The following is a 26,077-nucleotide window of genomic DNA, read 5'->3' as shown; positions in this document are numbered from 1 at the left end:
ACGGATCAAGAAGCTTCGACTTCTACTTATGTACCTAGAACTACAAAAAGAAAAATTCTGGCTGCAGAAGCCTTAACTTCTAAGAAGAGAAAATCATGCACAGTTGCTGCAGAGGAAGGTTTAGAATAAGTATCTCCAATATCACAAGAACCTGCACTTAACTTGAATAAAGGGAAATCTATCGATAAGGGCAAGAAACCAATTTCTACTCCACGACGAGTCACTAGAATGTCTGGGGTAAATTTGAGAATTGAACCTCTTGCACCACCTGTTGAGCCTCCTATACCACCTATTGATGTTGAAACTCCAATACCTACACCTGCACGGTCACCAGAGCACACAGCACCTACTCCTAAACATGAAAATGATCTTGAGGAAATTCCCACAAAGCCAAATAGCCCTATTAATGTTGATAGTGACACAGAGTCCTCAGAGGAAATAGTGTCCGGGGTTGGACAGCTAGCGGAGGAAACTGATAATCTACCACCAGAGGAATATCCATCTGTTGCACAAGAAATGGTTCAGGAAATTGTTAAAACATTTCAAGTTAAAATGACTATTGCACCCTATCTTGTAGCCGTTTCCCCTTCAAAAAAAGTTGATAACACTGTTGCTTGTCAAAATAATAGCTTTTTTGAACGTTAGCATTCTCAGGATGACAACACTGATGACCACCATCATCCTGAGCACTGCCTTGAAGATTATAGACCTGTTGTCCATCGTCATACACCACTGAACATTTCTACACTGTTAACAGCCAGCTTTAGTTTGTACCAACAGTTTCAATGGGAAAAAAAAACTGGGATCTAAAAAGGAAGCAATTGCTCAAAACTATCAGGGAACAAGCACATCAAATTGAAGAGAAGGATAGTGAAATTATGGTCCTACAGCAACATGTCACAAATATTACAGAGCTCATTCCAAATTTTGTAAATTGTAGGTCCCCATCTCCAGTTTACGCATTGTTCCTAAAGGAGCAAATGATTAATTTTCAATTGTCTCAAATTACTCGGGGGTTGAACCCTTCCTTACACACTCCCCAGGAATTTTATGCAACATTCAAATCAATTTTAATGACTCTACAGAATCTCCTCTATGAGTTATATGTTCATAATCTTGTTGTTCCAGATGATAAAGATTGGAATTCATTGTTATATGTGGGAGATGTATAGTTTAGTGTTGTTATGTCATGGATGCAGAATGAGATTAGTCGAGAGAACCAAGCTGCTCCTTATAGGGAAAAGAAAATGTTTGAACCATTGTACATTTGGCCAAAGCTACAAAACACTTACAGATTATTCTTTGATTGGCTTTTTGTTAACAATAATCGAAGTGTTGCTTCCAAAATTCACCCTGTCCGCGAATAGGCATATCTGGATTGGGAGCAACATTTTTCTGCAAATGCCCCTGATGCTATACAAGCCTCCCTTCAAAGGTGGATCTGATTGCCAGAAGATTTGAAAACAAGAGAGTTGCACTCTCCCCAAAATCTAGAGTTGGCCATCAGCAAGATGCCCAAGTATATGATGTTAGGTAGAAGTCAAAAAAATTATTGGGTACCTCTTCATTTCCAACCGCCAATACTCTTACATCCTATGCTTGGAAAGTATGATTCATTTGCTGAATATAACATGATTGTCAAAGAACAAAAATGGGAAAGGTTGAACAAAATCATGGATATTTTAATTATAGAGCTCATGAATTAGGGGAAAAAATCGCCAATGATCTCAGGCTGCGAATGAGGATTAGAAACCTATAGATATTGAAGGGACCAACCTCAGGATGGTTGGGGGGGGAAATGATGACATGAAGAAATAGAAGTTTTATTAGCCCTTTTTGTGAACATTTGTCTATAACATACTGAACTTTATCATCTTTTAGTATAAATGTTTTTGAACTTTTGATGTATAAAGTATGGACATAGGGCATAAAAATGACAATCAGAATTATATCTAAAAAGGGGATCATTTTGTGGTAAAAATATTTCTTCATGAATGTTTGATATGGGTAGATCTTCCTACAGTTGAAGAGATTGCAAAAACTATTAGTTGAATAATTAATGCCTTTTCTTTATAAACTAATAAATGAAAATAAATGTTTGCAGGAAGTCTTGTGTATTAAACGTTGATCGCAGGGATACAAGCTGAGCGAGAGTTACACAAACTGTGAAGGAATAGCGCTAAGGTATTGATGCTATTAAAGAGAAGCGTTATGACACTGTTGCAGCTGGAAGACTTGGCGGCAAAGTCATAAGGGACCTATTTTAATGAATAACAAAGCGAGACCTGATAAAGTGACTAAGCAAGGAAACAAGCATCAAAGCAATCAGTTAAAAATGCAACGCACGATACCTGAATTCCTAGAAGTTGTTTGAAGTCGGATAAAAGAGTAGATCTAGCATTTTCTATGATCTATATTTTTGGGGAATTTAAGGGATAATCAATGTCTTTCTAATCGCATGTTTGCAGTCTTAAGTTGTAACTAACTTTCCTTCATGAGAAATTCATAGTTTTAGGATTTTTTTGTTCTTCCTTCCTTTTAAATAAGACCTTGTCTGTATCTATGAGGTTAAGTAGTGAGTAGACAAACAGAGTTGATAGACATCTTATTATTTTTCCCAAGTTATTGTAATACTACATATTTGATGAATACATGCCTTTACTAAGTTTCTACACTTTTATCTGAGCTTATCTTTCCTTCATTCTTTTATGGGGGCCCATGTGGAAGGTGGAGTTTACTTTAGTAAGTAGGAGTTAGACTCAGTTTTCTAAGTTAAGATAGAACTGTTGTTCTTGCAGCCACTAGAAATAGAACCAGTCATTGTTCCTGCAACAGTAGGTGCATAGATGTATGGCTAAATAATTAGAATTTTCTTCCAAGTATTTGATAGTTGTCTTTCTTTTGGATAAACTAGATTTCCTTAATGGTTATTGCATTCAAGGTAGTAATGACTTTTAGTGAAAACTAGAGCATATACTTTGCAGACATCATCTCAATTTCACGCTTCTGGATTGACATTTAATGAAAATTAGCATAGTAATTTGGTAGTAAGGGATGTCCAATCCTATAACTAAAAAGATGTTATATTGATTAAACAGGGGCCATGCAAAATTATGGCCAATTAAGGTTTGAAAGCCTCTTGAGGCCCTAGTTGCATGATAAGGTCAAATAGAGAATCTTTGTGGTTAGAAGGGTAGAATGGTAAAATTATTGTTTTATTATTTTTTTTAAGTCATTCTTACATGTTTTATACCTATTTAATTCTTTTGGCAAGGTTTTGTAACGTTTGGAGCAAGTTTGAGGGTCAAACATCAAAAGATGCAAAAATTGCTCAAAAATTGTCAATGTTGTCATTGACAACTTTTTGTTGCATTCGAGAAAATTTGTAGTTAGGATTTAATAAATTTCTAAATTAGTTAAGATAGGGTTTTTGATGTGTTTATAAGGTCATCCTCGACCTTTAGAAAGGGTTGGAAATTTGAGCAATTTTGGTGTGTATAGATTGTTAGTAAGTTAATTAGTTACAATTTTATGCCTGAGTATCTTGACATTTGAATGGATTGAATTTGGATCTGTAGTGTTTGGAAGTGTTAAAGGAGTTTGAACTTTGATTCTATACATTTTTAGTTTGTGTTTTTTTGAGGTTTTAGTTGCTTGAATAAATTATTTTGTTTCTTGATTACCTTTTGTCCTAAATCAAGTGTTTGAGAAAAATGAAGTCATAATTCCCTCTCCCACTGTAGATCTATATGGCCTCTTAGGATTTAGGAGATGACTCTTTTTACATATTTTATAGTAAAGGAGGGGCCCTGGGATGAAAAGCAAGCATTTTTGTGGTGATGCCCTATGTGAGCCAGTGATGTATGGCTAGGGGTCACAATATGCAGCAAAGGTGATATGAGTGATTGAATCCATGAAAAGCTTCAATCAAAGTATGGATTATGAAAGGAGAAGGTGTATAGGAACTCTAATTTTAGGGTGGAACATTGGTGAAATTTTTTAAGGAGTATAAAACTTTTTCTTGCGAAATTGGTTCATTTATCTTGGAAACCCTGATTTTTAGGCACCAATATAGGTCATACTGTACTGATGCCTTGCAACCTCATGAATCCTCAAGTTATCCAAAAAGAGTGTTAGGATTAGTGGATAGATTACCCCCGTTTTAAGGGTTTTTCCAAGTTATTCCATTTTTTCTTCATTTGGTGGGCTAATTGGTTGTAGCCTTTTTTCAAGCAGTTTTGAGCAATTTTGTATGGTTCTTGGAACTCGATTAGGGTTTCATTTCCAATGGTGGTAGAAAGTGTTGGAGACTATCCTAGGTATCTCTGAGATGCTCATTTGAGTTTTAGTTGTGTGGTTGGGGTTGAATGTGGAGTCATTGAAGGAGAAGCTATAAGACTGAATCAAGCTTGGAATGGTGTTAGAGAGTGGTTGTTCTTAATGGTGTGTACTATTTGAAGAGCCTAGGACCTTATAGTCAAGATTCTAAGGGGAGAAGGGAAACAAGAAACCCTATTAGGTCAGGAGAAAGACCTAGGGAGACCCTAGTGGAAACTAGGGTAGGAGTAAGACTACTTGGCACATTAGGTTTCCTAACATCATGTCAAATAATGTACCTAAAGGATTACCCCCAGTGAGGAAGATCAGTAATTAGATGGACGTGATCATAGGAGCTATTTTTCCAAACAAGACAACACATAGAATGACACCAACATAAAGTGAATATTTGAACAAACAAGTGCATGATTAATCATAGAAGGGGTTGATTTGAGAGAGTATGAGTCCATGTGTTGTACCAACAGTATTAGATCCAAAGAAGAATGGAGAGTGGAGGATGTGTACAGATTCTTGAGCTATCAACAAAATCATAGTCAAGTATAGATTTTCATTGCCAAGGATGGATGATATTATGGATTGTTTGAGCGAAGTTATATATTTTACAAAGATAGATTTGAAGAGTGGGTACCATCAAATTCACATCAAAGGAGATGAGAGGAAGATTGCTTTCAAGACAAGAGAAATTTGTACGAATGGTTAGTCATGTCTTTTAGGCTAAGTAATGCACTAAGCACTTTCATGAAAATGCTTTAGAATAACTTGGGGGGGGGGGGGGGGGGGGGGGGGAGGTGAATTAATTATCCAAGATCAAGATGTCTAAATAAAACTTTTCACAGCTTAGTGAACCCATAAAACATTTATCTTCATGCACGCATCCATAAGATTATGCAATCACTTAAATATTGTAGGTTTCTGTTAAATCAACTTGTACAACTATAAACATGAAACATAATAGATTCATCAACACACTTGACACAATCATTTAGGTGGAAACCCAATTTGGGAAAAAACACTAGCAACATGCTACTCTTTTTCACTCTTCTAAAGTGATGCCCTATAATAGGCCAACCCTATTAAAGGTCACAATACACACTGTTAAATGTGACCCTGTTAAAGGATTTCAATCACCTTGTTAGGAGTAAGCCTTGTTAGAGGACTTTAGACCATTCACTCGGAGTGTCACCCAATTAAAGGATATACAAATGACTATTAGGTCAACCTTAATCCAAAGGATTTACCCTAGACTAATACAATTATTAGAGAGTAATAGTAAGGCTTGATCTGATAACAACTTACAACTACATTTGTAGATTATAGATCACTATTTCAGTCCACCATTTTTCTTAGCCTTCATTCATTGTAACTCTGATAGCTTGTTCAGCCTTCAAGCATTCATACCCTTAAGTCTTCTTGCTTAACATGCCATTGCAGACTCTTCTCTTAGGTCACTTGATGAAGCAAAACCCTTGACTCCTTGTCTTCCTAGGTTCTCACACATGACAACCTTTTCTTTTGACCATCCATTCCTATAAATAGGAAATTAAGATCTTTTGTCGCTCATTCTCCATTGTCCAATTTAGGGTTAGGATAGATTAGGTAGGATACAACCTTATCTTCCACTTGGTTCACATAATCCAAGAAAACAAACTTGTCGGCTCAAATCCATCAAATTCACGATCTTTTAAATAATGTAGCCACTTAGCATTATCTTGCTTCTGATGCTCAATACATAATGTGCTCCTCGGCATCCTCTATAAAATTACTCGACACAATCTAAAGTTTACTAGTGCTTGGCATTAACTAAACTTTACTTGGCATCCACTATTCTGCTCAATATACACTAGAATAGACTTTTACTTGGCTCCAACTAATTCTCTGCTCAGCTTGAATTGACTTTGCTCGGCACCTCCTATCCAATCGATCAAGCTTGGCAGACAAACTTTGTGTAACTTGTTCTTCTAAAATTTCTTAGTGTAACTAACCTTTGTAACCTTAAGTAGATTATCACTATCTTAACTAATTCTTGTACTCCTTTACATAATCATAACTCAACCTTTCCTCTAGGTGCTATTGTTACATCGTTTGATCAAATCTTCTTCAACAATCAAATAAGTGATAGTACCTAAATCATACAAGCAATTATCTTACCAGAAAATAGCCAGTTTGACATCAGTGAAAAAATAATGATTGAAACATATTTATCATACTTTGTTTTCTCAACAATCTCCCACAACAATAGTCTTCTTCAATTTGATCTCAACAATCTTCCTCTTTGTACTAGTTTCAATCTATTCTCAACATGAGGTACCGAAGGAAGTTTTTGGTAAGTTTTCCATTGTTTACCTAGATGATATTTTGATCTTTCATAAGACATTGGAGGAGCATTTGATGCACATTCATATGGTGTTTCATTAGTTGAGGGAGGAAAAGTTACAAATAAATTTAAAGAAGTGTAGTTTTGTGAAGAAGGAATTGGTGTACTTGGGATTTGTAGTATCAACAGAATGTCTAAAAATGGACCCTAAGAAAGTGAAGGCTATCCTTGAATGACCTACTCTAAGGAGTTCAATAGAGGTAAGATATTTTCACGGACTAGCTATATTTTACAAAATAAACAACAAAGGTTTTAGCAATATTTTTGGACCTTTGATTGAAACAATCAGAGGAGATAGGAATGAATTCAAGTGGACTATAGGAGCATATAAGAGTTTCAATTTTTTGAAATAGAAAGTTATAAACCAACCTATTTTAGATTTTAATAAGGTTTCTCAACCAGACTATGATGCTAATTGTACTACAATAGGAGTTGCTTTTGGTCAAGAAGGTAGACTTGTTGCTTATTTCAATGAGAAATTGAATGATGCCAAAAGAAAGTATTATGTTTATGATAGGGACTTTTATGCTATAGTTCAGGCATTGAAGAAGTGGAGACACTATCTTCTTCCTAAGGAGTTTGTTTGTATATTGATCACCAAGATTTGAAATATTTTAATGGTCGAGGAAAATTGAACCAAATGGATTTGAACTGGGTTGATTTTTTGTAGAGTTATACATTTTTTTCAAAACATAGGAGTGGGAAGTCTAATAGAGTTGCAAATGCTCTTAGTAGAAGACAAGTTTTGCTGAAAAAAATGCAAATTAAGGTGGTTGGGTTCAAGGAACTCAAGAATTTGTATCTAGAGGATCTTAATTTTGGTGAAGCTTGGAAATCTTGTACAGAACTTGTTACACTTGACAAAAAAAAGTGGTTGGATTTCATAATCCAAGATTATATGTTGTTCAAGGGAAGCTAGTAGTGCATTCCTAGAAGTTCCATGAGAGAGAATCTCATAAAGGAGAATCATAGTGAAGGATTGGATATACACTTTGGTAGAGATAAGACCACTGCTTTGGTTGTGGAGAATTACTATTGGACACAATTGCAGAAAGATGTGAAGAAGTTTTTGTAGTGTTGCAGAGTATGTCAGATGGCAAAATGAGTGAAGAAAAATAGGGTGTTATATCAACCATTACATGTACCTGGGAAACCATGGGAACATGTTACCATGGATTTAATTTTTTGTTTACCAAGGGCATGTCATGGGCATGATTCAACATTTGTAGTGGTTAACATATTTTCAAATATGCCAAATTTCATTCCTTGCAAGAAGACTAGTGGTGTTGTTCACGTGGCAGAGTTGGTTTTTTAGAGAATTGGTAAGACTAATAGTCTACCAAAGAGTATTGCTAATGATCAAGATACCAAGTTTGTTTGGAATTTATGGAATACATTATGGAAGGAATTGAAGAAAAATTTAAAGTTCAATTCATCACATCATCCACAGACTGATGGACAAACCGAAAATGTGAATCAGAGTTTGGGGAATTCACTGAGATGTTTGGTTGGAGATAAGCCAAAAGGTTGGGATTTGATCTTACCATAGTAGAATTTGGATACAATAATTCTATCAATAGGATAGTAAATCACCATTCCATATTGTATATAAGAGCAGTCCCAAAAATGCTTTAGAATTGAGACAATTGGATAAAGGGGCAATAAGTAATGCTAAAGCAGAAGATTTTGCCGAACATTTGAAGAACATCCATGAGTAGGTAAGGAAGCACATTACAAGGATGAATACATAGTATAAGGCTAAGGAAGATGTGAAAAGGAGGTATAAGAAGTTTTATATTAGAGATGAAGTCATGGTTCATTTTAGGAAGGAGGGATTTTTAATGGGTACATATAATAAGCTAAAAATGAAGAAGTTTGGAACGTGCCAGATAGTGAAAAAATATGATTCTTGAAATGCTTATGAAATAGAGTTTCCTGTTGAACTAAATATTTCACTTGTGTTTAACATTTTAGATTTGACAAAATATTATGAGGGACATGATGGAGATGAAGTCACGGAAGCTCTGTGGAGTATTCCAACATTTACTTTATCTATGCATGAGATTGAGGAGATATTGGACAATCATGTTGGAAGAAGCACAAGGAACATAACAAATGAGGAGTATCTGGTCAAATGGAAAGAGAGGCCAGTGGAGGATTCATCATGGCTAGCATGTGAGGAGGCTGACCATCTTGGTTTTCCTTTGACTACCTAAGATGCGACAGATTCACTTCTCAAATTACCCCAAGGTGTAAGGGAAATCTTGCATCACCCAAAAGTATTTCTATTTCCATTTTTCTAGTTTCTATAATTTTAATAAGGGTTATTCTTGTTCATAGTTTCTATTTGAGGGAACTTGAACATTTTAGTAAGTTAGTATTATGTGCTTGGATTGTTCTAATCTCATATGTGGAGGTTCATCTTTGACATATCAGCATGCTAGTTTAGTTTTATTGTCATATCTTATGTATTAGTGTAGTCATTGCAGATTTTTGGTATGAATTTTGGCTATCCAAAATTTAGGTCCAGTGATGAAGGTCTAAATGGCTCTGAAATGAGGCAAAACCTTAACTAATATACAACTACATCATTGGTCAATGTAGATCACTAGTTGAGGATTCTGGAATGGGGTTATAATAGCCCATCGAGTCAACAATTTGCTAGTTATGGTCTCAATAAGTGGACCCATCCAAAAATATAATTTATAAATTGTCTTGAGTCAATCTTATGTAATAAAGTGTAATGAAATAATATAATATGAGGTTAGTTGGCCTCAAGGATTAGGGCTTAGTGTCTAGAACCTTCTCAGGTGGTTAAAAGCACCTATATAAAGAAGGCCCATAGGTTGTCTAGGGTAGTTCTTAGTCATAGTCACAGCTTTGTCTTGTAGACTATTGTAAGGAGGGTGCCCATGTGGGTTTGCATATTGTATTTTTGTAATTTCACATTTGTGGCAATAATAAGAATCTCATATTATATTCTCTCAATTTGTGTTGTTTCTTTGTTTCTATTGTGTGTTGTGGTATTAAGGGGAGCACCCTACATTAGAAATTCCTCAAGAAACCCTTTTTGTTTAAGAAAATTAAAATAGATTAAAAGCCATCAAATACCTCCTCAAATCTAGAAGTCACCTAAATTTTGTAAAACTATGTTTTTAGAGTTGACCATATAGGTTTGGCAATTACCAAGGCTAATCAGATACCCAATGTATTGAGTATCTGACTAGACTCGGTATCTAATATATCTAATACTTGAAACATTAGGTACCTAATAGGCTTGCTCACATGAACTATTTTCAATAAAAGGTGTTAGTTATATAATACATATTGTATTATTATAATAATATCTATTAAATTATAGCATATATTATATTATAATATATAATATAGTAATTGTATAGTAATTATTGTATATAGTAATTATTAATAGTAATATTTAATAGTTAACATGATCAACTATCTAGTGGACATGTGTGGTAATGATGAAGTAATGGAGGCCAATAGAGATTTTCATGTTAAGGTTGACCTTGAGGAAGCAGGTGTCGAGATTTTTATGCAAAAAAGGTGAGGTCAACCTCGTCTTTGAACCCATGTGCCTAGGGGTTCACTCCATCACAACCACTTTACAGGATCTCTTTTCCAATTCCTCCAATACCAACATTAAATCATATAACATCTATAATGTGCCTCATATCTAAATGAATTTCTTAATACCCATTGCACCACCTCCTCCTTCTCCTTGAATTATTTCATGACAAAAACATCCCTAAAAGTCTTAGGACCTCTAGGGGCATATTATATGTGTTATAATGGGTCAAAATGGGTCATAGGGTATCATATGACCCTTTTCAACCCATTCCATGACAACATATGTCATATATTACATTTGTTTCAATGGGTCCCTTTTGACCCATTTCATGACAACATATGTCCCTAGGGATTTGAGGACCCCTAGGGACATATTAAATTTGTTCTAATGGATCATACCCTATGACCCCTTTCGACCCATTCCATGACAACATGTCCCTAGGGGTCCTAGGATGTCTAGGGACATATGTTGTCATGGAATGGGTCGAAAGGGGACATATTTTTTTTATTGACATACAAATTTTGAATATTTGATAATATATTTTTTAACTTTAGAAGATCTGTATCAAACATACATTCATTGTCTATATATATGATCACATGTATCAAAAATTTGACTTAGCTTTGAGGTAAGGTTCATTCAATGCTTACTTTTTTTGGTTATTGATCATCTCGTGCTATGACTAGTGTGACAATAATTGAGAGAAAACATTGACAGTCATCATCTATAAATTGAGATTAGTAGTTCAAATATCACTTGATAAAAAACTATTCACCACAAAAAAAATTAGCACTAAATAATATAATTGTTGAGCTCACAAGTCTTGCATTAAACATGCTCATTACCTATGCACATGCATGACAAGATCAACTTAGTTTATGAGGTTATCTTCATTCGGTATTTGTTTATTGTGATTATTTATCATCTCATGCTATGATGATAATGCTATTTCTACAAGGAATCATATTGCCTAATAGTGTCAAAATGTATATAGAAATCGAGATATCATATTGCCCGAGCTATCACCGAACAATTATAATTACACAAACTTGAAGAGAAGTCAGTCTACACTGAGAACAAAGTTTACCAAGCCACATAGAGGATGTCAAGAAAATATTTTCTGAGTGTCAGTAAGGAACAACATTGTATCTACTAAGTGATATAGAGACAACATCAGAGTTTGAATTGGCACAAATTTTAATGCAATCCAATTCTACCAAGAAAGGAAAATGGTTTACATGAATCAAGATAAAGATTTTGTTAAAGAATGTTATTTTATTATTGTTGATTACAAGGTTGGAAGGACCAATGAAAATAAAGATGTAAAGAAAGGAAAATTGGGATGATTCTATAATTGTTTATTGTGATCCAAGATCAATTCCAGAAAGTTCCAAACCCCTAATTAGGTCAAGTTTTGAAAAGACAAAAGAAAAATATAAAAAGAGAAGTTGAGAACAATTTTGAATTTTTTGATGGTCAAAGTTTTGTTGGAGGAGTATTGCTGAAGGAAGTATTAAAGTGAGAAAGAGATCAAGGTCAAGTACAACTTCAGAGATATCAAAGATAGAGATAGAGTTGGAATGAATTACAGATCTATCACAACAAGGTGATAATTATAGAGGAGAAGAGGGATCTAATCAAGCAAAGTAAGTTGCTATTGTAAAGATCATTTCAACTATTGTTTAACCACTTTAGTAGTTTCCTATAAAAAATTTATATGTAAGCTCTTAACCAAGGATATGCTTGAAGAGTGTTGTAAAATCCTTGTAAAAAGTAGATCTAATCAAATCTTATTGTATAATCCTAACTGAGTAATTCATTAGAAGTGACAAACACTTTAGTCCTAAAAAGGAAACCTCTTACTGTAGTAGTGATAGATTCGTGGGTACCATCCTTGTCATAGTTTTGCCTCTGACCAATGGTTTCTATGATACCAGATACTTGTGTTATGTGTTATGTTATTTTCATTTAGAAAGTAATATGGTAAATCAGTTATGTTATTTTCATTTAGAAAGTAATATGGTAAAAGACTAGTGATTACCAAGTTACAAAAGGTGAAAAGAGAAAGGTTTAAATTTTCTTGAGAGTGAAAAGTTTAAGAGGATACTGATTCACCTCACTCCCCCCCCCCCCAACAACTCAATTAACATCCTTTCCATCCTTACCATTCCAACAATTGGTATCATAGCCAAGTTCTCTTGATTGAAGTTTTCACCACCTAAGACTAAAAGATCATAATCATGGAGAAGTATAGGCTAGATAGGATTATTGAGAATCAGATTCTAGAGTTGAGGTGGGCCATGAATCAAATCAATGAATAGAAGGTAAACTTGAAGTATTCCTTGAATAGGAGAAAATAAATTGCTCAACAAACCAATGAGTCAACCTATCAAGAGAAAGTCATTAAAGAATTATTTGATGGAAACATGTTTGATGAATCTGATGATGCTATAGTTGATTTATTGGAGAAAAACCACAGCCTTGCTGAGAAAGTCAAGTCACTAAAAAGAGAACAAGAAGTGCAATTTACAAGAATGTGTGAAGTAATGGAACAAAAGAGAAAGGTGAGGATGAAAAAAAAATTATGGAAGAAGACAAGAGACAAATTGTTGCAGGACTGGATACAAAAGATGAAGAGATCTCAAGACTAACACAAAATCACTTTGATATGACAGACCAACTACTAGGTGCAAACCATGAAATTGGCAAGAAGATGGGAGAGATTGTTGAACTGTGGACTGAAAATGAAAGACTAAAGAGTGAACTAAAATATGAGAAATAATTGATTGAGAGAAGGAAGACAAGAAAGTTTCAAATTATTGGATGAATAATTTAGAGGACAAAGACAACTAAGAGAGACATCGGGCTTAGGCTATACTGAGCACTCCACAATCAAGTAAGGTGAGTCATCAAAGAAAGCAAAGCAAAGAAATGTGTACACCAGCGCAAAGCCAAATAAACCAATATGCTATCATTGTAGAAAGCTTGGACCCCCAAAAAATGTATGCAAGAGCAAATAGGATAAGAGAAATATTACTCGCAAATTTGATGGTTATTGTTATCATTGTAACAAGTATGGACATCAACTATTTGAGTGTAGATCCAAGTTAGATCCAAGTTTAGCCAATCACCTAAGAAGTATGCATTTAATGGTTATTTCTATACTTGCAATAAGTTAGGACACAATTCACAAGAATGCAAATCACTGATGAAGACCAACTAGATATACTAGTCAGTTTCTTACACATAATGCTACTAGATACCACAGTACAAACCGAGGGACAAATGAGAATACCAAACAAGATGCTCAAGGGGGAAATACTAGTAATACTGGAGATGAGATGAGAATATTGGAACTGAACATGCTCAAATTGGAGGAGACTCTATGGAGCACAATGCAGAGACTTATGCTGCAGGTGATCTAGCACCAGCCCACGAACCTTTGAGTGAGGGAATAATTCGGCATAGCCAACTAATACTTGCAAATGAACCAAAAACTGGAGATTTCACTTTCCTAAGTAATTTTTCATTTTTTTTCTATTGATCCTATATTCTTAGAGGCACCAATTTTGGAAATTCCTAAAGTCAAAGTAGAGGAGATACTGAGTGTAGAGAACAAGAATAATGGAGAAAAGGACACAACACTAAGCATGGCACTTGTACATTTTGTGCCATAATTATCTATTGATGAACAAGTCAAACAAGCAAAAGTTTCACAAATAGAAATAAGAATCACGTTGCAAAATTTGGAAATCCAAGTTCCATTACCACAAAGAGTTTCACCGAACTTCAACAAAGGCAAAAGGCTTAAAAGGATGAAGAAGGAATCACATTCATTTTAGTCAAATTGGTAACTTTGGATGAAGAAATCATTATACAAAGTTAGGATCCAAATACGTTGGATGATGACTAAAGGGCTATTTATTTAGAATTATGTGAAAGGAAGAAGGGGCAAGTAAGGCTAATAAGAGAGCACAAAAAAAAGTAGGTGCTTCATGATGTAAAAGATATATTGCTTGAGGTAGCACTAAGAATGGATTTGAATGAGAAAGAGCCTATCTTAGATCAACTTGCTCAATTTGTTGATAAACTCAATGATCCATATATTGATACACACTCCCTGTTGATGCAGAGAAATGAGAAGAAATTTGAAAACAGAGTGTTAGAGAAAGTCTCGTTTGAGATTGCTATTGAGCAAGTGGGATTATTCACTTTTGTTACAACATTGGAGGTTCTTGTTCAAAATGTTTTATCATTATTCCAAAAATTGTGTGATATTCCATTTATTACAAGAGAGGTCAATGATAAGATGAGTAAAATTAGATCCCAGTACATCTTCACTACACTATACCCGAGTGGGATTCCTCACAGGACTTCAACATGAATTGCTATAGGAGGAGAGCGATCTGAGAGCATAAATTAATGAGATTCAATATTTGCTACTACCTCATCTGGAGGTTATGCAAACTCATATCCAAAATGAAAAATCTCTCATAGTTGCCTCGGGTCTTTCAATTGATGATCATATGATTGATCTTGTGACCAAGCTGAAGATTGAAAAGCAGAGTTTAGAGTTGATAAGGACAAATTGGGATAATATTCTGGAGATAATATTGAAGAGTCACAAAGATTTCTTGGAATGTTTTGGCCTATTCCTAACGTAAGTATTTTTCCATGTTAAGAATTCTTTTGAGCCGAGTGTCAAAAAAAGGGGGAAATGTATGTTTCTTAGTATATATATTTGTCTATATGTATTTTGGAGTTATAAGGAGATATTATGCGCATACTGCAAACAAAAACAATTTTTGAAAAAGATTTTAGAAAAGAAAGGGTATACCAAGAGGAAGCATATGTATAGGGGGAGTTTGTGAGTTGGAGAATTCTGTATAAAAGTCAAGTTATCTGTGTACTTAATATTTTTGACACTAATATCAAAAGGGAGAATATTATTTCTACAAGGAATCATATTGTCAATTAGTGTCAAAATGTGTATAGAAATCGAGCTATCATATTGCCCGAGCTATGAAGGAGAAGATAAGTGAAATTTACTAACTATACTTGAGCTCAAGTATTCACTAAGAAATTCTACTTATGTCGAGTTGAGGAGAAGTCAATGTACACTGAGCACAGAGTTTACCCAACCACACAGAGGACACTGAGCAAATGTTTACTGAATGTCAGTAAGGAAGAACATTGTATCTACCAAGTGATATAGAAACCACATCAGAATTTGAATCGACACAAATTTTAATGCAATACAATTCTATCAAGAAAGGAAAATAGTTTACATGAATCAAGGTAAAGATTTTCTTGAAGAATGTGAATTTATTATTGTTGATTAAAAGGTTGGAAGGACCAATGAAAACAAAGATGTAAAGAAAGGAAAACTTGGATGATTCTAAAACTAATGATTAAGATCAAAGATCAATTCCAGAAAGTTCTAAAACCCTAATTAGGTCAAGCTAGGAAATGGCAAAGGAAAACTATAAAAGGAGCAGTTGAGAATAGTTTTAAAGTTTTTGATGGTCAAAGTTTTGTTGGAGCTCAGTATTGTTGAAGTAAGTATTAAAGCGAGGAAGAGATCAAGGTCAAGTACACTAGAGGTCAGAGAGATCAAAGACATAGACAAAGTTGGAATGAATTAGAAATCTATCACATCAATACAGAGTAGAAGAGGGATCTAATCAAGCAAAGTAAGTTTCTAAATTGTAAAGATCATCGTTGTTATTGTTTAACCTCTATAGTAGTTTCCTAAATCCTTTAAAAAGGTGGACTTAACAATTTTATATGTAAGCTCTTAATTGAGGACACACTTGAAGAGTGTTGTAAAATCCTTGTAAAAGGTAGATCTAAACACGTCTTATTGTATACTCCTAACCAAGTTATCAGAAATGACAAACATTGTAGCCCTAACAAGGCAACCTCTTATTGTAGTAGCGATGGATTTATAGGTATCATCCCCACTGTAATTTTTCCTCTAACCAAGGGTATATGCGATACCAAATATTTCTGTTATATGTTATGTTTCATGAGCTTATATGTTTTACATTGTGAATGTTAAATCAATTATGCTATTTTCATTTACAAAGTAATATGATAAAAGACTATTAATTACCAAGTTACAGAAGGTGAAAAGAGAAAGGTTTTAATTTGCTTGAGAGTGAAAGTTCAAGAGGTACTGATTCACCCAACACAACATACTATTCCAACATATAGTAGAGAAAAAACATTCTTGATATTATTAAAAACTTGATAAATTATAGTTCAAATATAATTTATGAAAAGATTAATCACTATACAAACCTCGAACATTTTATAATATAATTTTATATAAGAATTTGACATCAATTATTCATATGCTCAACTGGTGGTCTTGCTCCACTAGCTGTAGCCATGCTCAAATAAAGCTGATAGTGTGAATCATAAAACGTATCCAACAAGATTCAAACTCCAAATGGGTTTATGCACTCACTAATATCTAATCTACGCTATGCTAAGATATTGATATTTTCATTGGGAATAAAGTACCCGGTGATGCATATCTAATGGTGTCAACAATTAGAGCACTCATTCTTCCTGCAGGGCATATATGAGTTTGTCAGATGGAATATTACTTGCAATTATCAAAGGGGATGTGAAGAAGCCACTCCACCGACCCTACTATTTCGATCTTCAACAAAGACTTTCTTTTGCAGAAAAACACAGAACTGAACCATCTGAAGAAAAGCTTAACAACAAATGCCAGTTGTCCAGGCTGAAGTCCACAAATGGGTTAATAAACAAATAGATTTTTCAGTTCCCTTGTACTCTTCTCACCACGCTCAGAAATCTAGAATGTCGGCAAACGAGATAAGAAAGATATTTCATATGAATTCATTGTCTGTTTGTGATCATGTTGGCATAACCCACACGTTCTTCCTTCTACAGAGTTCCTAAGTGGGAATGTAATGCGGCCACTCTTTTCTTGAAAAGGAAGTGAGGAACAGTGCAATTGTGAGATCACCAAATTAAAAACTATATATAAATATGGGTTGCTGTAATGCAATATTTCACCTCCACTTTCATAAGTGGGAGACAGAAGAGAAATCATGGGGTCAACATTGTGGAGAATAGGAGTACTAGTAATTGTCGCCCTGTTTGTGGATGCACACAATGCACAGCTTGTACCTGCCATGTTTGTCTTTGGAGACTCTCTGGTAGATGTGGGCAACAACAATCACATAAGTTTGTCCCTCATAAAATCAAATTTCCCTCACAATGGTGTGGATTATCCCGGTCGGAAAGCTACTGGCAGATTCAACAATGGTCTAAACTCTGCAGATTTCCTGGGTAAGTTTCAAATTCAGGGCATTTTGTTTTGACTGAATGCTTTGGTTTTAAGGTTTTGTGTTATCAATTTTTTTGTAACTTATTAGAATTGAACAAGTAGCTTCTGGTTTAGATTGTGTACGAATTTTTAACATCAATGTTTTGGATCACACTCTTTGATCCATCATGAGAATGTTAAAGTAAGAAATGCAAGATGGTTCTTAACTCTTATATTTTTGTTGTGCATCTCTTGCTCTAGCATTATGATGATGGATCAAAGAGTGCGATCCATACGTTGGTGTTAAAAACTCATACACAATCTAAACCAGAAACTACTTGTTCAATTTTAGAAATTTGTTTAAGATTTGAAGTTTGAACATTTGATTGCAGCAAAGAAGCTTGGATTTGCTGGGAGCCCACCCGCGTACCTTTCTGTTGAAGGTCAAGGGAACTTCAACAGTAGCATTCTCAATGGAGTCAATTTTGCCTCTGGAGGAGCAGGAATTCTTGATGAAAACAGCGTAAGTCTTCAGTTCATTCAAGAGTGATTAACATGGAATATGTTTTAAGTTTCTGTGTTTTTTTGGTGATGATGTATATGTGAATTTGAAAGGTTCTCATTGAGTCTACTAGGAATCAAGTCTTCCTTAGTGCAAGGTTCCAAAATCATAAGGGATGAGGTTGGGATTGTGTCTCTATTGTGTGGATACCCCTCAGTCTTTGGCTCTAAGCCGAAGAGGTTTCAGGCAGCAACCATATTAGGTTGATAAAACGTCTTTGTGGTGGCCTTTACTGATTAATAGCTTGCACACAAAAAGAAGTTTTGATTTTTAGATTTCTTTTTCTTGTAACAATCCACCTTAACATATGAAAATATCAAAGGGTTTAGTACGACCCACTTGTAAAATGTTAAAAGTTCAGGGGTTTTGTGATGACCCAATTGTAAAAAATGTTAGTTTTACAAATTTTAGTTTGAAGGGATTTTGTGATGACCCAAGTGTAAAATGTTCAAATTTCAGGGAGGAAGTCTTTCGATGAACAAGCAAGTGGAGTACTATGCAAAAGTGTATGGAAGTTTAGTAGCTCAACTGGGCAGCTCGGAAGCTAAAAAACTAGTGGCAAAATCTCTGTTTATGGTGGTCGTTGGAAGCAATGACATGTTCAGCTATTTTGAATCAGATTCTAAACTGAAAGCCAATTATACTCCTCAGCAGTATGTAGATCTTCTCATTTCTACCTTTAAGGTCCAATTGGAGGTAACTTGTATTCCAAACATGAAATGCTTTTGAATACTTTCTACAACTCTGGATTTTGTAATTGCATTGTGTTGCAACATATAGTTGCAGATGTGGTTAGGAACATACAGTTTACTTGCTGTTGAGAAAAAGGACGATAGTTTTAACTTGTAACTCGAAATGGAAATAGATTTTTTTCTAACAATTTATTAGGAGAATGATTTGAGATGCTTCATAATATACGAGACTATTTTGAATTGTCAAAGAAGCTAACTGTACTCTTAACTTCGTATACTTATTTGTTAAAATGTGTAAAATTTATTTACGTCAACATTATAGATGGCATTTCATAATCTATTACAAGAATAAAGAACTGTAGCAATAGAGAGCTGTAATAAACAATACACAATTTAATTGAGATAACAATTATCTCAATTAACTATTCTAGATTGTATTGATTCATTATAATTATTTGAACAATTATATTGAGATAAAAATTAACTATTATAAATTGTACTGATTCACTATAATTATTTGAACAATGCTTCATCTTTTGATTTGGGTAAGTGGGTAAAATTTGCAGGGGATGTATAATCTGGGAGGCAGAAGGATTGTTAGCGTGGGAGTTGGAGCCGTTGGTTGCTGCCCATCTCGGCGCAGTAAGAACAACAAAACAGGGGATTGTGTTGAGGAGGAGAACAATTTGGCTTCAAACTTCAATACTGCCTTAAAATCTCTCCTCTCTCAACAACTTACACCAAATCTGCAAGGCCTCCATTATGTTCTCTGCGACACATATGGAGTGGCTTCCAACTATTTTCAGAATCCTTCTTTATATGGTATATCACTCATCTATTGGATGCTTAAGATATGATTTCTAAGATAAAAATGTTAAATAATCAAAATTGACTAAAACTTAATTTTTTCCATAGTATATAATATTTAAGAAAACTTTTATCAAACAAAACCTTACGAACTGTGACAATTTGAATTCAATCCTCATTAGTACCTAATGATGCTATTACTCTAGTGTGAAAACCAACTTGTAGTGGTCTTCAAATTATCATTAAATCATTCTATTTAGGTCTTCACTGGACAAATTACTAAATTCATAGGCTAGTTAAGATTTGGGGTTGAAGCCCAAATTCATAATTGTTAAGATTTGGGAATGAAACCCAATTGTGACCTTACCAATTGGGTTCCAGTAATGCTGAATTTCTCTCATTGAATGCTCCATTAGATTTCTCATTTCATGATAAAACAACAAGAATAAGAATAGCTAATGATATGTGTATGTGGGCAGGGTTTAAAGATGTGATGAACGCTTGCTGTGGAGCAGGAAAGTTGAATGGTCGTATTGCTTGTCTACCAGTAGTGAAATACTGTTCTAATCGCAGAGAGTACTTCTTCTGGGATCTCTATCATCCCACAGAAATTGTGGCTCAGATGCTTGTTGACACCTTCTATGAAGGATCTGCAGACCAAGTCTCTCCCATTAATGTTAAGCAGCTTGTATCCACCTCAATTTAACTCCAATGCAATCTGCATTTGAGTTTAATCTCTGATTTACCTATATAATTTTAGAGGGCAATTTCCTCTCTAACACTTCAATATTTTTATATTGGAGCAAATGGTTATAGGCTGTTGTCGGCCTTTCTCTCATTCACTGATTTGTGAACATTATATATGATCAAAAAAAAATTAGACTAAAAGTATTAAATGGTCAAAGTTTGCTTATTTTTTCAAGTTTAATTTTCCTTTAATTATATAATGTTTAAGGATTCAAATTTTTTTTCCATAAGCACAAAGAGTTTATGCATATCAGTTGCAATTTGAAAAATATAAATATTTAATTTTAGATAACTACATAACAATTTTGTAAGAACAATTTTGTATTCTAATTTTATATGTTTTCATGTCTCTCAAAATTGTATGGAGCAATATTTAATAAGTATATATTTTTATAATAGTTTATTTAGTAAGTTCATTATCTATGCTAATCTTTTGAATGTATGTTTTCAAATTTGATGTTAGTAATTTGTCCATTCATAAAAACCATTGAGATTAGATTTTTAAATTGTAATTCATAGTAAAACAATTCCGATATCCGATTTTGAAATGAGATGGATTTGAAAAGAAAGACACTCTAATATTAGTCATTGTGGGTTTAAAGGGATCTCTAATGACATTAGATCCACATGGAGTAGGTCATAAGCTTGGCTCCCTCATGTTTGTGTGGCCACATAAGTAGCCTCTCCTTCCTTGGCACTTCTCCACAATTTTTGCATTTCTTGTTTCCTTCTTTTGCTAGGGTTTATGTTACATTTTGTATGGTAATTGTACCATCTGAAAATGGAAGCAACCATTATTTAAGACCTTTTAGCTCCTACCCTTTAGTGATTATATGATCCATGGATGCATTTGTGCTCACATGGCTCTTTTTCCCGCTATTTGTCTTTTTTCCCAATTCTTTCTGCACCATCCTAAGACCATGGAATTATCTCTCCTTGGGATAATCTTGGTATAGGTCAACTAGTTCAACCTATACCATAACCCTTTTTGGTCTTGAGGCTAGTTTTGTCTTGTGCTTAAATTGTTAAATATTGTGCTCTAGTTAGCTTGCTTTATTTTTTGTCTTGAAAACAAGTATATAAGGAAGCTTGGGCACTTCATTTTCACACATAATAGTATCATCACAAGACTCACGCATGAAGGACAATCAAACAAGCATACTCAAGTCATTTATCAAGTTTTCAAGGCATTCTCAAGCTCTTTCAAGATTTAAGGATCCATTGTGAGCATTTCCTCTTCAAAATCTAGCATTTTGTTTGCTATCAAGAGAGGAGATCTACATTGTGGCATGCATCTTCTTCTTCCTTTAAACACATCAACATTCATGGCTCCATGATTTGGTATTGGATTAGATCCTTTGTATTTGTGGAGATTTATTACATTTCTACTGAAGATTTAACATCAACAACATTTAGCATTACGAAGCTCTTCCTAACAAGGGTTTCATTAAGTAAGGTGAGTCTTTGCATTTTCCTTACTTCTCTACATATTTTTTCATACTTCTCTCTTTCAAGGTTAATTCCTAACCCCCCAACCCCACAAAAAAAAAAAAAAAAAAAATCCATTTTTTTGTGTGGGGGAACAAGTTATCAGAAATACAAAGTCAGAATTAGAAATCTACAATCAGAAGATTTCGGAAGATTTGAGGTTGACTATATTTATGCCTTTCAAGAACACATTGACTTGGTAGAACATATACTAGTATAGGTCAACCAGGTCAACATGTTCCTAGAGATTTGTAGTTTAATGTAATTTTTGAGTTTTCTATCCTAATTCCAAATATGGTCTCAATTCCTATTTTGCAGTTTTCAATCTTCAATTTTTAGAGTAGAAAGGTGTCTTCTACTACCCCTCTTTGAGGTTAGTCACTTTCTCTTTCTTTGCCTTGTGTCTCAGATCTAGTTTTTTCTTTAGTAGGGATGTGTATGCATTTCTTAAATCAATAAACCCAAGGCAAGTTAATCATCCTAGCACTTAATCAAACAATTTAATTTGATAATATTTTATGAAAGTGGAATTGTTGGCATACTTCCTTGGCATAATTTGGTTTAGTATTGGCATCCCTTCGCCTTACTCAGACTGTGCTAATCTAACTTGGGTTATATTGAGAGTTATGTTTGGAAACCCCTCTTTCTCTTGTATTGAATAGCTTAGGGTGAAGAAGTTTAACTAATGAACTTAATTCATCTCGTTTAAACATTAACAAAATGAATCACTTCCATTTCCCCCATAAACATTTCGATGAACCCGATGCATCTCCACTTTTTATTTTTGGAGTTAGATCTCTTTATCACCCTTATTTTCTATCAATTTGTCTCATTTCTCATTACATCTAGATCTACTCTGTATGCTCTTAGTGGTATTTAGATCTTCTTTTTCATGTTTGCATTTAGATCCTATTAGTTTATCTTTGTGTGATCATCCCTTTTATGAGCTTTATCACATTAAATAAAACCTATAGGAATTCTGTTAGAAGAGGTCATAGGCTCATGCATTTGGTTGATCATGATTCCTCTTTCTTCCCTAGGATCCATGATGACACCAAAATTCTCCCTCGTGATCTTAATACTAGCATGGAGAATAACTCTTCTCAATATTCTCATGATGAAGGTGAAGCCTTAATAGTTTCTTCTTTCCAAGTTGAAAAAATCACTCATGAATTTGACAAAATGAAAAATTGGCTTATGCAATAAAATCAAAATCCCAATAGTTTTTCCACTATTGAAGCTATAAAGAAAATTATTAATCATGATAAAAATAACATTTCCATTTTGTGTGGCATTTCTCACCTTATTGACATTAATGCTAAGCCATTGACAAAATGTATTCAAGAGTTAAGATACAATACTCCTTCCACAATTGCTGAACCTTTCATTCCTAGTATTCCCACCTATGTGCCATATCTTAAGATGACTTCTACACAAGTCTCTAGTCCTCTAAGTATTGGTCTTCATAATCCCACATTTTCAACAAGCATTCCTCATGCTTCTTTAGCTTCTTCAATCCCTTCATACCATGTTGTGCATTTTACATATTTTAGTCCTCTTCTTACTTCTCCAACTCTTTTGCCTGCCACTTTGAATATTCTCTCTACTTCTAGATTCATTGATATTGTTGTTTGAGACTACATAACGACCATAATTGAGTTTGAGTCATGCTTGGATGAGATTTATACATCATTGTTGTAATAAGACGATCATATGGTCTTTGAGTGGTGAAGTGGTATGGATCTTTAGGGAAGGTTGGGACACAAAAGGGTCACTAGCATAACCCTTGGAGAGATATTAATAAGAAATGATAACTTAAATAAATGAATGGGTAAACATGTATTAACAAGCATTAATATGTCATTTTAGGATGCTAATTATTAGCATGATAAGGATTTTTGGAATAGTTGGCATTTGGTTTAGATTCTTATGTGTTGCACTCATGATAGGTTTTTCATTGATGTTAACATATATGTGGTTGAGTTCATGTTTGACAGAGTTTCTATACATCATAGAGGTTGATTTGGTCAGCGAGGTTGGGTTATGATAGGATAAGCTATGCAGACTTAGACTTGTGGTTGGGAATATGTTCAGATGCTACATCTTTGTTCACACATGTTAATATAAAGAATTGGATTAGTTACAATTGATTTAATGAAGACTAGTTCCACATCGGTGTGTAGAAAATAGGTTGATATTATTTTAGTTATATATTATTGTTGGAATGAGTATATGGGAAACAAGATATTGAGAGGGGGGTGAATTAGGATCTTAAACTTTTGACTTCAAAACCAATTTAATAAATTCACACCTAATTCATCTCATATAGTAGATCTACCATTAAAATTGTGATGTCAAAACATAAATGAAATACATCATATCCATGAAAGATTTCAACACATAACACAATGATTTGGTAACCTGGAAACACTTCAATACAAAGGTAAAAGTGGGGTGTGGATGAAACCCACAAATCTTCACTATTTCAACAATAAAGTTAACCTATTAGGGTTACAATGTTTGATCATAAGATATGATCTACCCTGTGAGGGGCCTACCCTGTTAAAATCTTTAGAGATTGTTAGGTCTCACCTCGTTAAAGGATTTTACACTCACAACAAAGTAAGGACTTTGTTAGGAGGTTTACAAATAGGTTTGTTAAAACCACTCTATTAAGAGATTTACCTTGTCTCAATTAATAATAACTGATTTAGTACCTGACCCTTGGTTTTCTCTGTAAGATAATCTTGGGTCTCCTCTTTTCTATATCTCCAATCTTATAACTATGTTTAGTCCTTCACTATTCTGATTGCTTATTCTCTGGTCTGCTTTCAAACTTAGTCTTCTCTTCTTCTCATGCACATACACCTAGTCATTCCTTCCTTCATACTTGCATAAGGATACTTTGCACGATTCTAGGGTTAGAATCATCCTTAAATAGATTTTCTGTGAAGGTTCTAGATCTTGATCGGTGGTTTACAATTCACCATCTTTTGTCGTTTCTATCTCATTTTCTGATAGGTTGAGTTGTACACCTTGGGACCATTACCTTATGAAATGATGTTTGATCATCTTCTTAGTTGGTTCTAAAAATATTAAATATCATATAAAAGTCATCCAAAATGGTTTACTTATGTGGTTGTGCCATTACAAACTTATATGTCAAAACTGAACTGCTCAGCACTTGAATGCTCTAACACTCAGTCATGTAGACTTCTTCATGTTGTCACTCGGCTTCTATATACCTTCTTGCTCGACACTTAATGACTTTTCAATGTGTTCGGTCTCAACTATATTTCTTGGTGTGTACATGTGCTCAGTCTATATTGAAAACTTGGCAATCATTATCCTACTCGGTATAAGCTTTGTATGCTCGACTTTTACTAGATAACTCAGTTGCAGTGATGACCATGTAATCTTTCCTAGTAAATGACTAAGTGTTTGGACACTACATAAGTGAGATGGAATTAAGGTGAGTGAGATTAGATCCTATTTGAAGACATATTTTTGATGATAAGATTGTTTTATCAGATGCTAGACATTATTTGGTGGTGGTCACTAAAGTGTAATGTGTGACATGTTGACTAGTAGTTGACTCTTATATTGGGATTTATTTTGCAAGTTGTAAAGTGTAATGTATTGTAATATCTTATTAAGTCCTATGTATTAAATGTACATTGGGGAAGCTCAAAAGGCTAACTCAATTAGTTGTTAGGATAAGGCATAAAGGAAAAAATTCCCTTGGTTTGAAAGTGTGATTGCATATAATTGATGTTATGATGTTGAGGATGCAAAATTGATTAGAAAAGAACAGAGGATTATGTTGAGATTGATTTGAGAGCTTCAAAGGAATTTTATTCGCAATTAAGTTATAGGTTTGGTTGGTTCACTACTTGGATTAGTTATCTTGAAGATTTATTTTTATAATAGTTCTAAAGAAATTTAGGTAGTGGGTTCAGTTGTCTAATCCCTTGTTGGTCCTAACGGGGCTAGAATCTTCTGACAGGGATTTGAAGTCTCCTAACAGGAACTGCATGTTTAGATTGCATTGTATTTGGATCCTAACAGGGTCACATCCTTTCACAATTTTTTTCATATTAGTACATCATACTATGGGTTTCATCCCCATGTTGGTTTTCCCTCTAATCAAAGATTTCTTTAGTTAACAAATTTT

General features: G+C 34.2%; 1 protein-coding gene across 1 annotated transcript; it reads left to right on the top strand.

Moving 5' to 3' along the window:
* Positions 1 to 17,352: 17,352 nt before the first annotated feature.
* On the top strand, positions 17,353 to 20,590 carry LOC149549167 (GDSL esterase/lipase At5g55050-like). Its single transcript, XM_089792586.1, has 5 exons — positions 17,353 to 17,630; positions 18,000 to 18,130; positions 18,629 to 18,865; positions 19,428 to 19,683; positions 20,148 to 20,590. Exons 1-5 carry the CDS (start codon positions 17,390 to 17,392, stop codon positions 20,372 to 20,374), a joined length of 1,092 nt encoding a protein of 363 aa, XP_089648712.1. The 5' UTR covers positions 17,353 to 17,389; the 3' UTR covers positions 20,375 to 20,590.
* The last annotated feature ends 5,487 nt before the right edge of the window (positions 20,591 to 26,077 follow it).

This window comes from Cupressus sempervirens, chromosome 7, assembly GCF_028749045.1.
Source record: "Cupressus sempervirens isolate cs-2001-9-10 chromosome 7, ASM2874904v1, whole genome shotgun sequence".
Taxonomy (NCBI): domain Eukaryota; kingdom Viridiplantae; phylum Streptophyta; class Pinopsida; order Cupressales; family Cupressaceae; genus Cupressus; species Cupressus sempervirens.
This window is presented reverse-complemented; position numbering and strand designations above follow the sequence as displayed.